This window comes from Macaca fascicularis, chromosome 3 (genome assembly GCF_037993035.2).
Source record: "Macaca fascicularis isolate 582-1 chromosome 3, T2T-MFA8v1.1".
NCBI lineage: Eukaryota > Metazoa > Chordata > Mammalia > Primates > Cercopithecidae > Macaca > Macaca fascicularis.
The window spans coordinates 15,631,729-15,647,116 of record NC_088377.1 but is presented as its reverse complement, the minus strand read 5'-3'; the positions used below and the strand labels follow the sequence as shown (position 1 = coordinate 15,647,116).

Sequence of the window (15,388 nt, the reverse complement as noted above, 5' to 3'; positions counted from 1 at the left end):
TAAAAATATAAAAATTAGCCAGGCGTGGTGGTGCATGCCTCTAATCTAAGCTACTTGGGAGGCTGAGGCAGGAGAATTGCTTGAACCTGGGAGGCGGAGGACGCAGTAAGCCAAGATGGAGCCACTGCACTCCAGCCTGGGCGACAAGAGCAAGACTCTGTCTCAAAAAAAAAAAACAAAAAAAAAACACGAAGCCATGCCTGAAACAGAGAAAGCTTCCCTAAAATCTACACAACCTTTGGAGATGCAAGGGAATCTAAAGCTATAAACAAGTGAACGAAAAGTACAGTTTACAATAAAAAGGAACAATGAGATTGAAAAGAGAGTGGGAGAGGGGAAGGAAGGCAGGGAAGGGGGAAGCGAGGGAGGAGGTGGGGAAGGAAGTAAGGAAGGGAGGAAGGGAGGGAGGGAAGGAGGGAAGGAGGGAAGGAGGGAGAGAAAGCTTCTTTTAGGAATTAAAAAAAAATAACCAAAATTAAAATGTCAATAGAAGGAAATCATTGTGAAGGATCAGAACACCAACAAGGTGCAGTGGCTTACACCTGTAATCTCAGCACTTCAGGAGGCCAAGGCAGGTGGATCACTTGACCCCAGGAGTTCAAGACCAGCCTGGGCAACATGGCAAAACCCCATCTCTACGTAAAACACAAACATTAGCCAAGCATGGTGGTGTGCACCTGTCATCCCAGCTATTTGAGAGGCTGAGGTGGGAGAACCTGGGAGGCTGAGGCTGCAATCAGCCATGATTATACCACTGCACTCCAGCCTGGGCAACAGAGTAAGACCCTGTCTCCAAAAAAAACCAAAGAAAAGAAATTGTGCTTGCTTCGGCAGCATATATACTAAACAAGGATCAGAATACTAGTGATAAAGAAATGATGCTAAATGATTCAAAAAGGAAAAAAAAAACCACACACATATGCGAATCAGAAATGAGAACATTATCAGAAAATAATTAAACCAAGGGAAAATGACTTCCAAGCCAAAATTCCAAATTACTCAAATATTATGCAAGTAAAAGGTAGAATGAAGACATTTAAAAATATGCATCATTTTAAAGGAAGTTACTACAGGTTATTTTCATGAAAAAGAAGCAGCTGGTAATTCTAGGGAGGCTGTTGTACAAGAGGCCCATAGAGCAGCCATATGGGAGCAGGACAATGTGCCAGGGAGGGCAGGCTTCAAAGGAAAACATCACTGATGAAACAGCTAACACGCTGGAGATTTAGAAAATATCACTGCCACATAACCAGGAAAATAAGCAATATGAGCCTTCCTCCCCCCCAAAAAAAGAGGGCAGTCATTAACTACAGAAAAAAACAAACAAGTAAGAAATTGTTACAGAAAAGAAATAAGATCACAGTACACTACTTGACTCTGCAGCCAATACTATTTATATAGTTATAACAATGTAATAATACTGACTAGTGCTTTAGTCCTAAATATTCACATACCTATATGGGAAGATGAGGAAAGAAGAATTTATAGCTAACACAGCTAAATGTTCATCTATCATAATAGAAAGTCAGTAGTACCTAAAATCCATTAGAAACAGCAGTATAAACATGTTAATGAGAAATGAGAGCAAATGCAAGAAAACAAAGAAACAAAAACATCAGCTAAAATAGTTTTGTATAGTTGCTTCTGGGGAATAAGCCTCATGAGGCAAAGAGGGCAAAAGGAGGAAAATAATTTCACTCTAAGCCTTTTAATGTTAGCTGAATTCTTTTAAACTATGCTGATATTGATTTAATACAAATTTAAACTAATGTAAGAAAAGGAAGAATACCATTAGTAACATAATTTGCATGATACATAACAGTATAGAAACTGTATAGGAAGATCCAGCTCAACCACAATTATACCTCTGCAGTGTGGGGGAACCTCTGAGGCACCCACAAGAAGGTATGCAATCTAACTGATTTCCAGCCTTTTATATTCATTTTGCACTTCAATATCCATATTCTCCATTAATAGTCTCCTAAGAGGTAGGCAAGTGGGGCCCCTGCCAGAGCTCTGCACCTCAGGAGGTCCCATAGTTTGGAGGGTTTTTCTTGAAATTTTCCAAGTCTCCCTCTGGCTCCTGGAAAGGGGAGGTTTCAGGAGGTTTCTCCCCTTCAGGGAATTCTCTCACCCTGTACCAGCTATGCGGTCTCAAAAAGATGCCCAAAACTCTTGAACTTGAGTCTGTGGCTAGTGAGTCGTACCCACCAGCCTGTGTGGTATTTCTTTCACCAGACTGCTTGAGTTTGGGCCACCAGAATGGTGCTGACAGTTGATCCAAGGTGAGCCAAATTCTTTATATAGATAAAGCCTCCATAAAAAAATATTTTCCTGGGCCTCCACATATCCTAGAGTTGGCCCTTCTCCACAACTAATCCATGCCAAAATCAAAGGTAAATATTTCTACAGTGGCTGGCTAGGAGGAGGGATATAATCTACGGAGTGGGGAAAACAGGACTTAACTATAGACTAAGTCAACACAGAAACCAACAAAGAGAACGAAGACCTTGTACTCAGCTTGTCATATCAGCGGATAATGTGAAGTTAAGAGGAATATAAACACCAGGGAAGATCAAATAAGGATCCCAGAGGATTTCAACAGTTTATTAGAAGGATAAAAGCCACAAGGATAACATATCAAAGAGGTACATTTAAGTTCTGAGTTGGGTTTTTGAAAAAAAAATCTATTAAAATAAGATGGGGAAGGTCTTGTTGGGTAAGAATTGATTTTGAGGGTTTAAGATACCATGAGCTCAGTCTGGTCAACAGTTTGATGTGGCTTTTAATAAAAGGAATTGACTCTAGAGGAAACAAGGACAATAGGAACCTCACTGCAGGCTGCATGGGGCAGACCACACAGAGGCTCACACAGGATGCTAAGCTCGCTTACAAGTAAGAACAGGGAGAATGGCTTGGAAACCTTACGCAGGGTAGCCCAAAGAGACGTGGCAGGAGACAAATGAAAGCTGTTTTTAAGTATCTAAAAGGTGATGAGGAGGATAAGCAGAAGACTTGCACAGGACTCTGGGGGTGAATACAGAAACAAAGAGAAATGGCAAGACTCACTAGAAAGAACATATTATCTCAGCATGATGAAAAACTTTCTGGGACTTATGGTTGCCTAACAAAACAGACGGTTGAAAGCTGGGAGATCTCCAGGAATGGGAGATGCTGCCCAGAGAGTAGGCTCACCTGTTGGCCAGGGTCTTGCAGGGACCGTACCCCCTTTTGAGAGGGGCACTGGGTCAAGATGCCAAATCTCCACTAAAGTCTTTTCTACCACAAGTCCACTTGACACCTCCTTGTGAAAGATGATTTACAGCTTCTTCCCCAGCCTGGCTGCCCTTGTCCAGGGCATGCGGCCATGACCTTCCTCAAGTCTGACACACACAGCTAGACATGGCTTCCAAGGGAGTTCTCTAGACCCTGATGAAACTCAAGACCTTAGTCTTTTCACAGTGAAGCCGCACTTCATTTCTGTAAAGTTGCTTATTTATGAGGAGCCCATGGAATGGTCTTTTTTTATTACTAAAATGGTAACTGTTAAGTGTTTGCTATCTATCAGACACCATCATCATCACACTTAATCTTCAACTCAACTTAATGGCATATGAGTCTCTTAATATGCATGTAATACCCTCACACAAGTGACTTTGTAAATGATGAGAAAACTTTCTATGGAAGGAAAAGGCAATCAATTCCTAGAGATAACATTTTCTATACCCCTTTAGATACATAACAGCATATGATTTTCTACTCTATTATCTTTCTTATTTGCCTGCTAGCTATGTTCCCAAGGCGTTTAACAGACAAATTAATAACTAACATTAGGATATATTACCATAAAGGTGGGTGAGCTTTTTGGAATTGCATGTGACATCCTAAGATAATGAATGAATGAAGGCCCAATAGGAAGTTGTACTTTGTAGGTGGTAGGTACAGTCTCTGGCTTCAAGTTGAAGGAAAGAACTCAAATTAAAATAGTGCAGACAGCTTAGCACTTCTTCCATATACCCGGCTCCAACATTCCTGCTCATTCCCACCCTCCTCCGACCTCACACATAAAAATTCCTTTCCTACTTTTGTTGGTAACATGAATCTCCTTTCCATGGGTGAGTCTGTGGGTATTTGAGTAACAGCGTCGAATCAGCAGCACACAGGCTCTGGAAGCTGTGTGCACTGAATTGAGCCCTGGGGCTGGAATAACCTACAAATTACTTCCATAATCGTGGCTGATTGCCTGTGCTTTAGCCTCACCCCTACACACACAGGTTTCATTCTGATTTGGCTGCTCCAGAGTTACGTGGATTTATAATAAGCAGAAAGCAGAGAATGTTTTCAAACATTCTCTTTGAAAGAGAGAATGGATGTGAAAACACAAAGGTTTTCAAAAATAAGATCCTATGTTGTCACATACAAAAAAGTTTACTCCATGTGATCTATTGGGTATTTACATTCTACTAGCAATTTTATGGCCATGAAGGTTCTTTCAAAAGGAATTCACATCAGAAATGTGTAAGTGAAAAAGAAAACCTTCCGGTTCCACTTGAGGGTTAAAAACAAATTTTTAAGGGAGCCTTTCTGAAATCCATCTGATAATCATCTAACCTGTGTAGTGAGGCAAGGCAGGACCAAGATTAGGTTTCACTTTAGAAATATTTCCAATGAGTAGCTTAATTCTAGGATTGAGAAAAGGCTAGTCCCTTTTTATGGTAGCCACTGACTCTTACCCTTGTTCTTCTTAGGGTCAATCGTGATAGGACAAATAGTATACTCAGACAATAAAAGGTTTGGAGAAACAGAGGCTTGGTTTGAGTTGAGTAAGTATGTGACTTTGGGTCCAATTACTAGCTTCTGTAAGCCTCGACTTCAACAAATGGGGTATACAACACGCATCAATGGGTTAAAATGTGGATACATAATCCAACTAACTACTGCTCTAAGAATTACATGTGACTCACATTAAGATGGTAGTATACAATAAGGGCTAAGTAAAACATAGCCACTAATTTCACAATAACGTTACTGTTGCTGTCAGACAGTTAGACATTTCCTCATTTGCAAGATTTCCAATTAATAAAAACTATGCCAGATGCAGAAAAACAATTTTTTTTTTTAAGATAGGATCTTGCTCTGTCACCCAGGCTGGAGTGCAATGGTGCAACCATGGATCACTGCAGCCTTGACCTCCTTGGAGCAAGTGATCTTCCCACCTCAGCCTCTCAACTAGCTGGGACTACAGGTACATGCCATCATGTCCAGCTAATTTTTTTCATTTTTATTTTTTGGTAGAGACAGGGTCTTTCCATGTTGTCCAGGCTGGTCACAACCTCCTGGGCTCAGTGATCTGCCTGCCTTGGCCCCACAAAGTGCTGAGATTACAGGCATGAGCCATCATGCCCAGCCAAAACAACTGTTTATAACATATATATGAGAAAATTTTCATGACGCTATAGCATGTAGATTTAAAAAATAAGATACTCAAAGCATTACCCATTAAGGAAGGCTTGAGAAGTGAGCATGGGTTACAATTAAGTTTCACGGCAACAAATGGCACCCTTAAGAGAGTAAAAAGCAAGCCACAGAGTAGAAAAAGATACTTGCAATGAATATAATCAACACAGATGATATACAAAATATGCAAAGAGCTGCCATAAATCATTAACAAAGAAACTCTGATGGAAAAAAAATTGACAAGAAAGTAAAATAAGCACTTCACAAAAGATGATATTGAAATGGTCACTAAGTGCATGAATATGCACTCAATTTCACATTAATATCTTAAAAAGGATTTTTTTAAATCTCAATATCAAGTTGGTAAACATGAGGAATAACTAGAATTCTCCTAGGCTGCTGATGAGAATATAAATCACACTAATCATTTTGAAAACTGGCATATCCTGAATATGTGCCTAACCCATGACCCTGCATGCCACTCCTAGGTATATATGTTTGTCCAGCAGAAATGTGGACAAACATAATCTGAGAACAGGTACAAGACTGCTCACAACAACATTGCTTGCGATCCTTAACACTTGGGAACAACTCAGATGTACCTATGGAATGGTTGCTATATGTCCCATTTGGCCTGGGACTGTCGCCACTTATACCTGGTATACTGGCATATCTGTTAATAGTGTCTACTCTCTAAAGTGTCCTGGTGAATGCCATCAACATCAATGGGGGTTGGGGTGGGGTAGGAGGGTTAAGAACCTCCAAAGAGCCATTCCTTCACAAAAGCAACAAGAACAGTGGTAAAAAATGGTCAAAATCAACTTTTTCACAATTCCAGAAATTAATCTAAGTTCTGTAACAATCTGAGCTGCATTTATTAAAGACAAATGGCTGAACCTCAGTAAAAACAGCAAGTTTTGTGATATTTTAAATCGCTCTATTTCCATTTTTGTCTCCTCATCTATACAATCACATGAAAACCAGCTGCATAGCCCCACAGGAGGAAACTACCTTCCTCAAGTCTGACACATGCAACTAAACATGGCATTCCAAGGTAGATCTCTATATCTTTCCCAAAACACCTTTCTCAGAGAAGCATCACTAAGCAACCTAACAGGTCCCAGAAAAACCTCTTCACAGAGCTTGTTGCTATTTGACCTGACTCAGACCTCATTCATGCAAACACTCTTCACTCCAGGGGGTGCTTGTGAAAAACAATTAACGACAATTGTTTAACACTGCAGTCGCCTGAAGCAAATGAGAAGTTGACCAAGAAACTTGAGGAAAAGCTGGGGAATACAATTTCCACAAAAGGCTCTGAAAAGCTATGACACAGTTCTTATAATCTGTAAGGTCACTGATATGGTTTGGCTGTGTCTCCACCCAAATCTCATCTTCAATTGTAGCTACCATAATTCCCACGTGTCGTGGAAGGGACCCAGTGGGAGGTAATTAAATCATGGGTGCAGGTCTTTCCATGCTGTTCTCATGATAGTAAGTCTCATGAAATCTGCTGGTTTTATAAAGGGGAGTTCCCCTGCATACACTCTCTCGTCTGCTGCCATGTAAGAGGACTTTGCTTCTCCTTTGCCTTCTGCCATGATTGTGAGGCCTCCCCAGCCATGTGGAACTGTGAGTCCATTAAGCCTCTTTTCCTTATAAATTACCCAGTCTCGGGTATGTCTTTATTAGGGGGGTGAGAATTGACTAATACAGTCACAAATACGTATAAGGCTGTCCACAAGCCCAGATAGTCCCAAGAAGTTCCTAAGCTCACCGTTTGACTTACCCTACAGCTCGGTGAAAGCAGAGATGAAGGCTAAGGCAGAGAGGAAAGTTAGTTGCCTGAGCATTGACGATGTGCAGGAACTTGGAAACTTCTGTTCTTAGGAAAGACTAGGAAACTTATTGCTTCTGTACATTCAAGGAAATCTCTCTCTAATAGTTAGCTGACTACTAAACTAGCTGAGCAGAGACTTCAGTGGGTACACATGACAAAGCCTAAATATTTTATAGATCTCAAGAAAGTCACTAAACAAAGAAGCACTATCACCACCAATAATCAACAACAATAGCAAATCCCAGGGGATGGGAGGTGGATCTGCTTTCAGAGTTGCCACATTTATATTATTTTAAACGTACAATTTAAACCAAAAAAGTATGAGACATGCAAATAAACAATAAACAACAATAAAGTATGGGCCAGGAATGGTGATTCGTGCCTATCATCCCAGAGGATTGGTAGACCAAAATGGGAGGACTTCTTGAGGCCAGGAGTTTGAGACCAGTCTGGTCAACATAGCAAGATTCTGTCTTTAAAAAATATTTTTAAAAAATTAGCCAGGTGTGGTGGTGCACACTTGTAGTCCCAGCTACTTGAGAGACTGAGGTGGGAAGACTGCTTGAGTCCAGGAGTTCAAGGTTACAGTGAGCTATAATTGCACCACTGTACTCCAGGCTGGGTAATAGAGCAAGACCCTATTTCTAAAACAATTTAAATAAAGTATGGCCCATACACAGAAGAAGAAGTAGTCAATAGAAACTGTCTCAGAAAAGTCCCATGTTGAGTACTAGACAAAGATTTCAAGCAACTATTTTGAACATATTCAAAGAACTAAAATAAACCATGTCTAAAGAAATAAAGTATGAGACTAATATCACATTCAATAGAGAATGTCAATAAAGAAATGTAATTTTTGTTTCAAAGAATCAGGCCAGGCACAGTGGCTCATGCCTGTAATCCCAGCACTTTAGGAGGCTGAGGCGGCAAAATCACTTGAGGCCAGGATTTTGAGACCACCCTGGGCAATAAAGTGAGACCCCCATCTCTACAAAAAATAGAAAAAATAAGCTGGGTGTGGTGGTGCACACCTGTAGCCTCAGCTATTCAGGAGGCTGAGCTGGGAGGACTGCTCAGCCCAGGAGGCTGAGGTTGCAGTGAGCTGTGATCAGTACACCACTTACCCTACAGCTTGGTGAAAGCAGAGATGAAGGCTAAGGCAGAGATGAAAGCTAGTTGCCTGAGCATTGATGATGTGCTTGAACTTGCAAACTTCAGTTCTTAGGAAAGACTAGGAAACTTATTGCTTCTGTACATTTAAGGAAATCTCTCTCTAATAATTAGCTGACTACTCAACTAGCTGAGCAGAGACTTGGCAATTTATGAGACATGCAAATAAACAATAAACAACAATAAAGTGGGTTGGGAGACCAAAATGGGAGGACTGCTTCTATTGACATTCTGGTAGTCAATAGAAACTGTCTCAGAAAAGTCAGATCCAAAATCAGCACACCACTGCACTGCAGCCTGGGGGACAGAACAAGACTCTGTCTCAAAATAAAAAGAAAAAGAAAGAAAAAGAAAAAATAGCCAGGTGCAGTGGCTCACACCTGTAATCCCAGCAGTTTGGGAGGCCAAGGCAGGTGGATCACCTGAGTTTGGGAGTTTGAGGCCAGGCTGACCAACATTGAGAAACCCCACCTCTACTAAAAAAAAAAAAAAAATACAAACTTAGCCGGGTTTGGTGGTGCATGCCTGTAATCCCAGCTACTTGGGAGGCTGAGGCAGGAGAATTGCTTGAACCTGGGAGGCAGAGGTTGTGGTGAGCTGAGATTGTGCCATTGCACTCCAGCCTGGGCAACAAAAGCAAAACTCTGTCTCAAAAACAAAAAAATATATTTTTATATATATATATTTTTATATATTGTATATATTATATATACTATATATTGTACATTATGTATTATATAATATATATTATATATTGTATATATTATACATAATATATAGTATATTATATATACTATATACAATGTATATATATAAAAATAACCAGAAGAGCTCAACAACAGATTTGAGTTGGAAGAAAAAAGAACCAGTGAACTTATGACAGATCAAGTGAGATTAAGGAATAGAATGAAAAAAAAATGCACAGAGTCTCAGAGGCTTGTGGGACTTCATCAAGCATACTAATGTAAACAGAACATGAGTCACCAAAGGAGTGGAGCAAGATAAATAAGCAGGAAGATTATCTGAAGAAATAATAGCTAAAAACTTTCCAAATGTGATTTAAATACACAAACACATACACAGAAACCTACAGATCCAAAAGATACTACTCCATAAATATAAACACATTTTATTTTGTGGCCACTAGTACTCACAATTTTTAAAATTTAAAAAATATTAAAAGATATGTATCTGAAAGACAATTCCAGGTAAAGTAAACTCAAAGAGAATGATATACCTAGACACATAATACTCAAACTGTTTAAAGACAAAGTCACGATCTTCAAATCAGCAAGGGAGCCTCATAGGATAAACAGCTGATTTTTCTTCAAAAACCATGAAGGCCAGAAAGTAGTAGGATGACATTTTCAAAGCACTGAAATAAGATGGTCAATTAAGAATTCTATATCCAGCAAAACTATCCTTCAAAAATGAAGGGGAAATTAAGTCATTCCCAGATAAACAAAAGTGTCTTGGCTTGGATGATAAAAGACATATTCACTCAATTCAACTAGCAGGTTGCGTTTGTGAGTGGGGTGGGGTTGGGGGAGAGGCTTAGGTGCCTGAAACTTCTATTTCTTGTCCTAGTTAGTGGTTGCATAATTACTTTATGGTAGCTCATTGAGCAGTACACTTATGTTGTGTACACTCTTCTTTCTGTGTTTTACATCACAGATTTTTAAAAAAGAAAACACAGATGCTTTGTCTTTACATAATCAAAATTAGCACTTTATATTTCTTACTTTAATTGTCCAAACAGAAACAGGTTCTGAAGCCAAAGCCAGAAACTTGGTGAAATAAATGATTTCCTTCCTCTATACCTTTGTTCCAGCCCCCTCCTTCCATGTTATATTCTTACTGTCCTTGTCATGCCATTTATACCTGCTCTTCCTTTAATAGTCATTGTTAGGCTTTACCATATTATAAAGATTTACTGTGTCTGTCCCCTCTGCTCTATGTGAACACTTTGAAGAAGATGAACTGTCAGCTGGGCGTAGTGGCTCACACCTGTAATCCCAGCACTTTGGGAGGCTGAGGTGGGTGGCTCACCTGAGATCAGAAGTTCGAGACCAGCCTGACCAATATGGTGAAACCCCATCTCTACTAAAAATATAAAACTTAGCCAGGCATGGCAGCAGGTGCCTGTAGTCCCAGCTACTCAGGAGGCTGAGACAGGAGAATTGCTTGAACCTGGGAGGCGGAGATTGCAGTGAGCTGAGATTGTGCCACTGCACTACAGCCTGGGTGAAAAAAAAAAAAAAGACGAACTGTCAAAATCTTCTTGGTGTGCTCAGTAGCACTATGCAGGGCACATAGCAAGCACAGAATAAAGATTTGAGAAATTAATTCTTGAATGGAATCAATAAAGAAAGCCTTCCTACATAACAACACAAAAAAGTTCTTGCTGAGTATATTATAACTATCCAAACTCAAAAGATTCTGTATCAAAGAAAATGTTAATCCTGAAGCAGTTAGCAGAGAAATATTTTTTTTACAAGTTGAAATTCAAGGATGCTGAGTAGAAAGTTTTGATCAGATGAGGAAGAGAAACTGTTAGGTGATGCCAGTCATTTCTGAGATGTCATTATTTTACTTTATGATTAATATTAGAAAAGAACATATTATAAGTAAAAATTTTTGACAGCTCAAATCATGTCTAAAAGAAGAAATTCATGATCCTTTTCTTAAATGCAACAGAAATGGTACTGAGACCACACGAAGATATTCTTCAACTCATGACAAACAGAGCAAGTTTCTCACATCCAACTCATAGCCCTCCTTAGCCTTCACTTGGAAAACCTCTGAATGCACCCATTCTTGGAATTTAGTACAGATGTTTATTTTGTCATTCACCATTTTTGTTTTTATAATGAGCAACAGATTAATCTCACTACCAAAAAAAAGCAGTAGAGGAAGACTGGGTACCTAGGCAAGAAAAAGAAAAGAAGGCACCCAGTTCAGAGGTTTGAAATGCCCTGCAAAGGAGTGCCCAACAAACCTGAAAAAGGAAGGCATCACCCAGGGAATTGCTGAGGCAGAAGACAAAGTCCTTCTTGGGGTGCTCAGGCACCGCCTGCACAATGCTGTTCTCCACCCAGACGGCGTGTTTGGGGATGCTGTTGTGGTCTATCCCAGACCTGCCGTCGCTCTCGTAGAAAAATAGCGTGCATCCTGAGGAAACAGAACAGGGGTGTGCATGAGTATTTAGTGCTTGGGAAACAAAAAAACCCATAGTGGAATCTAACACGTGCACCCTGTCAGAGGCTGAAAATTAAAGCACGTGGAACCCAGGAAGTAAAGAGAATGGAGCCAGGCTTGGACTTAAGTCTTGGATGGGACTAAAGAAGGTCAAAGATCTTAAATTGTAGCTTCTCAGCCTGCCTGGGATTCCTTCCTGCATGCCCTCAAGTTCTCTCAAACCCTGCCTCTGGGTTTTAGATTGATTCATTACAGGTCTATTCACAGACATAGGGTCTTGTGACTCGTCTGTCCCGAGGCAAGTATAAACATGGTCCTCCAGGCCAGAACTGTGCCTGGCACTGTGTGAGGACTGGAAGTCACTACCGTCTGACTGAAGCTTATTCAAATATGTCTCACATGATATGCAACCAGAAAAATCTAGAAATGGTAGTTTCCAGACCATGCCCTTGGATAAAACAATATATAATACCAGCATTAAGAACGTTAAGGATAAGAAAAACAATGATACATTTTTGGTCTCACATCTATAAACATTTTTTTTCTAGAAGCCAACCATGCCCTTGTTCCTACTGAAAGAGGAAATCCATGGCACACATACAAAGGCCTGGGAGAAGCCAGAGTCCTGGTCCATACATAATTGCACTGTGAAACTAACAAGATAGTAGCAACAGAATATTTCATAGACTTGTGGCAAGATGGCTTCCATAGATTCCCTCCATTATCACCTAAACTTGAGGCTCACTTTAATAGCAACTACTAGCTGAACACTTACTCTCAACTAACTGAAATCAATTTCAGGGGAAGCCAGGGTATAACTTTATGACTCTTCCTCAACTTCAACATAAGCTATCCGTACATTTTCACCATCTTCCTTACCACAAACAAGTGCCACACTTCCTGTGAACTGCACAACCCTTGAAAGTTCAATCTATTCAGCTACAATGGGAATCTGTAAAGCAAATTTGCTTATATGCAATTAGTAGTGTAGAATGATGCAGATCAATGGAAAGGTCACACTGGTTCAAGGGCAACTTTTCCTAGCCTATAATATTTCACATTACCATAGAAGAGCTGTTGAACTCTACATCCTTTCACACAGATGAATGAAGCATATTGATATGCCCTGCCCACTCATTTCACATTTTTTCTCTTGGCACAGTCTGACCACGGGCTCTGCTTACAAGTCCTTATTGCACGGTGCTGCTGAGCATCATGATTTCATACTTGTGGTCCTTGTCTCCATAATTCAGGAGTCTCAATTGTTCCTTCTACCCATTCAAATTACAGTTGCTTCTTTTTTCAAAGGTAAACCCTTATACTAACGCTTTTTTGAAAGATAAAGTTTTCTAGGCACAGTGGCTTATGCCTATAAACCCAGCACTTTGGGAGATCAAGGTGGAAGGAATACTTGAGCCCAGTAGTTCAACACCAGCCTGGGCAATATAGTGAGGCCTCATCTCTACTAAAAATAAAAAAAAAATTCGCCGGACATGCCTATGGTCCCAGCGACTCAGGTGACCGAGCTGGGAGGATTATTTGAGCCCAGGAGGTTGAAGCTGCACTGAGCCATGATCATGCCACTGCACTCCAGCCTGGGCAACAGAGCAAGACCCTGTCACAAAAAAATTTAAATGAAAGATAAAGTTTTGGCCTGGCTCACATGGTGAAACCCCATCTCTACTAAAAATACAAAAAAATTAGCTGGGCGTGGTGGCAGGCGCCTGTAGTCCCAGCTACTCGGGAGGCTGAGGCAGGAGAATGGCGTGAACCCGGGAGGCAGACCTTGCAGTGAGCCAAAATTGTGCCACTGTACTCCAGCCTGGGCGACAGAGTGAGACTTCGTCTCCAAAAAAAAAAAAAGATAAAGTTTTATGTTGCTTATTGTTAAAAAATTTGAGTGGAGTTCTGCAGGGTTATTTCTATTTTTTATTACTATTTTTTTTTTTTTAAGATATGGGGTCCCACTGTTGCCCAGGCCGGGGTACAGTGGCACAGTCATAGCTCACTGCAGCCTTGAACTCCTGAGCTCAAGTGAACCTCTTATCTCAGTCTCCCAAGTAGCTGGAACTACAGGCATATGCCACCATACCTGGCTAATCTGTTTATATTTTTTTTGTAAAGACAAAGTCTCACTATGTTACCCAGGCTGGTTTCAAATTCCTGGCCTCAAGTGATCCTCCTGCGTCAGCCTCCTGTAGTGCTGAGATTACAGGAGTGAGCCACCACACTAAGCTAATTTTTTTTAGTTTGGGGTTTAAAAGTTGCATGGTGTAATTTAAATACATACCTGTGGAGTAGCCTGCCCCAACTCTATTTTTCTCAAATCCCAAAGATTTTGAGAATCTCAAGGCTTTTCAGGAACCCTTGTATCAAAAAGCAGAATCATCTGTACCTCCTATTTCCATGGCTTAGGCTAGCACAGATTAGAGACAGAAAGAAATAACAAAACTGGGAGGCCGAAACTGTTTTCCTCTAAATCAGAGGGTCTCATGGTGGGGCAAACTTGGCAATGTCTGGTGACCTTTCTGGATGTCACAACTTGGGGGAAGGTGCTATTGGTATCTAGTGGACAGAATCTAAGGAAGCTGTTAAGCATCTACAATGCCCAGGACAGCCCTCACAACAAAGAATTATCCAGAAAATGTCAACAGTGTCACTGTTGAAAAACCCTGCTCTAAATAGTTTTTGTGACTAATTCAACACTAATGAAAAGTAGATTCTTAACATAAAAGGAGCAACACACCTTAGCGTGGGTTAAGAACAGAGAAAGAAGTCTGTGGATAATGCATTAGGGGACACTCACAAATCCTAACATGTACACCTACTGAATATTGTATGGTCCTATCAGGTAATTGTTTTTATAATTTTTCAACTTTGATTTCGAATCATCCACAACAAAGCACCACCAAAGGTGACTAAAATCAGCTTTTACTCAATGATCAACTTGTTCCAATTTTAAGATGAACACGAAGCAGCAAATCTGAGAACCACATTCCCCCTGATGAAAGTCTGTTTACCTTCATCTTCCCTGGAACATAATCTGTACGTTCTTCCGTTGCCCATGGAAACACTCCAGAGACTAATTCCAAATGAAATCTTTTTTTAAAAAAATCAACTACTTTGCCTAATGGGAAAGAATCTTTGGGGGAAAAAAAATCTCTATCCCACAGTTCCAATGTGTTCTGCTTTTTATTTCCCAATATTCAAGCATTGCTAAGGAAAAGTTCGCCGCAACTCTTGCTTTTGAGCAGCAAGGACAAAGCCCTGAGGTTGTCAACAAATACTGGGAACCCATCAGGATGAAGCAAAGAACTCAGCGGCTCCATGTTCTGGGCCTGAATTCCAACAGGTTGTGTCACTCAGATCCGCGTCACCAAGAAAGTAAAGACTCCCTTCCCTAAAGAGCCTGTGGGCTGTGCTCCTGGACACCTGCACCCTGACTTCCTGTATCATTTACTCTTGGAGGGAATGGCAGAAACAAAATAAACCCCTCTGATATGTCAAAAGTAAAAAAAGTCAACTAATCATTTTTATTTTACACCACTAACACTGCTGCTTTCAACCGGAGAGTGAGAATCCCCTGGGAAGCTTGTTTAAATCACAAAGTCAAGGCCTGTTGCAGGCTGAATTGTGTCCTCCAAACATCCTAAATCCAGTTAGCTCAGAATATGATCGTATTTGGAAATACGGCCTTTAAAGAGGTAATTAAGATAATATGAG

At 40.4% G+C, this 15,388-nt stretch overlaps 1 protein-coding gene across 27 annotated transcripts in view; it reads right to left on the bottom strand.

Annotated features, from left to right (window-relative positions):
- TIAM1 (TIAM Rac1 associated GEF 1) overlaps positions 1–15,388 on the bottom strand; it is a 441,123-nt gene that overhangs the window by 116,670 nt on the left and 309,065 nt on the right. For all 27 annotated transcript variants that reach the window (XM_045389226.2, XM_074034149.1, XM_065541421.1 and 24 more), the window contains one exon: positions 11,466–11,638. In XM_045389226.2, the coding sequence (XP_045245161.2) occupies positions 11,466–11,638 (173 nt within the window). The remainder of the gene's footprint in view (positions 1–11,465; positions 11,639–15,388) is intronic.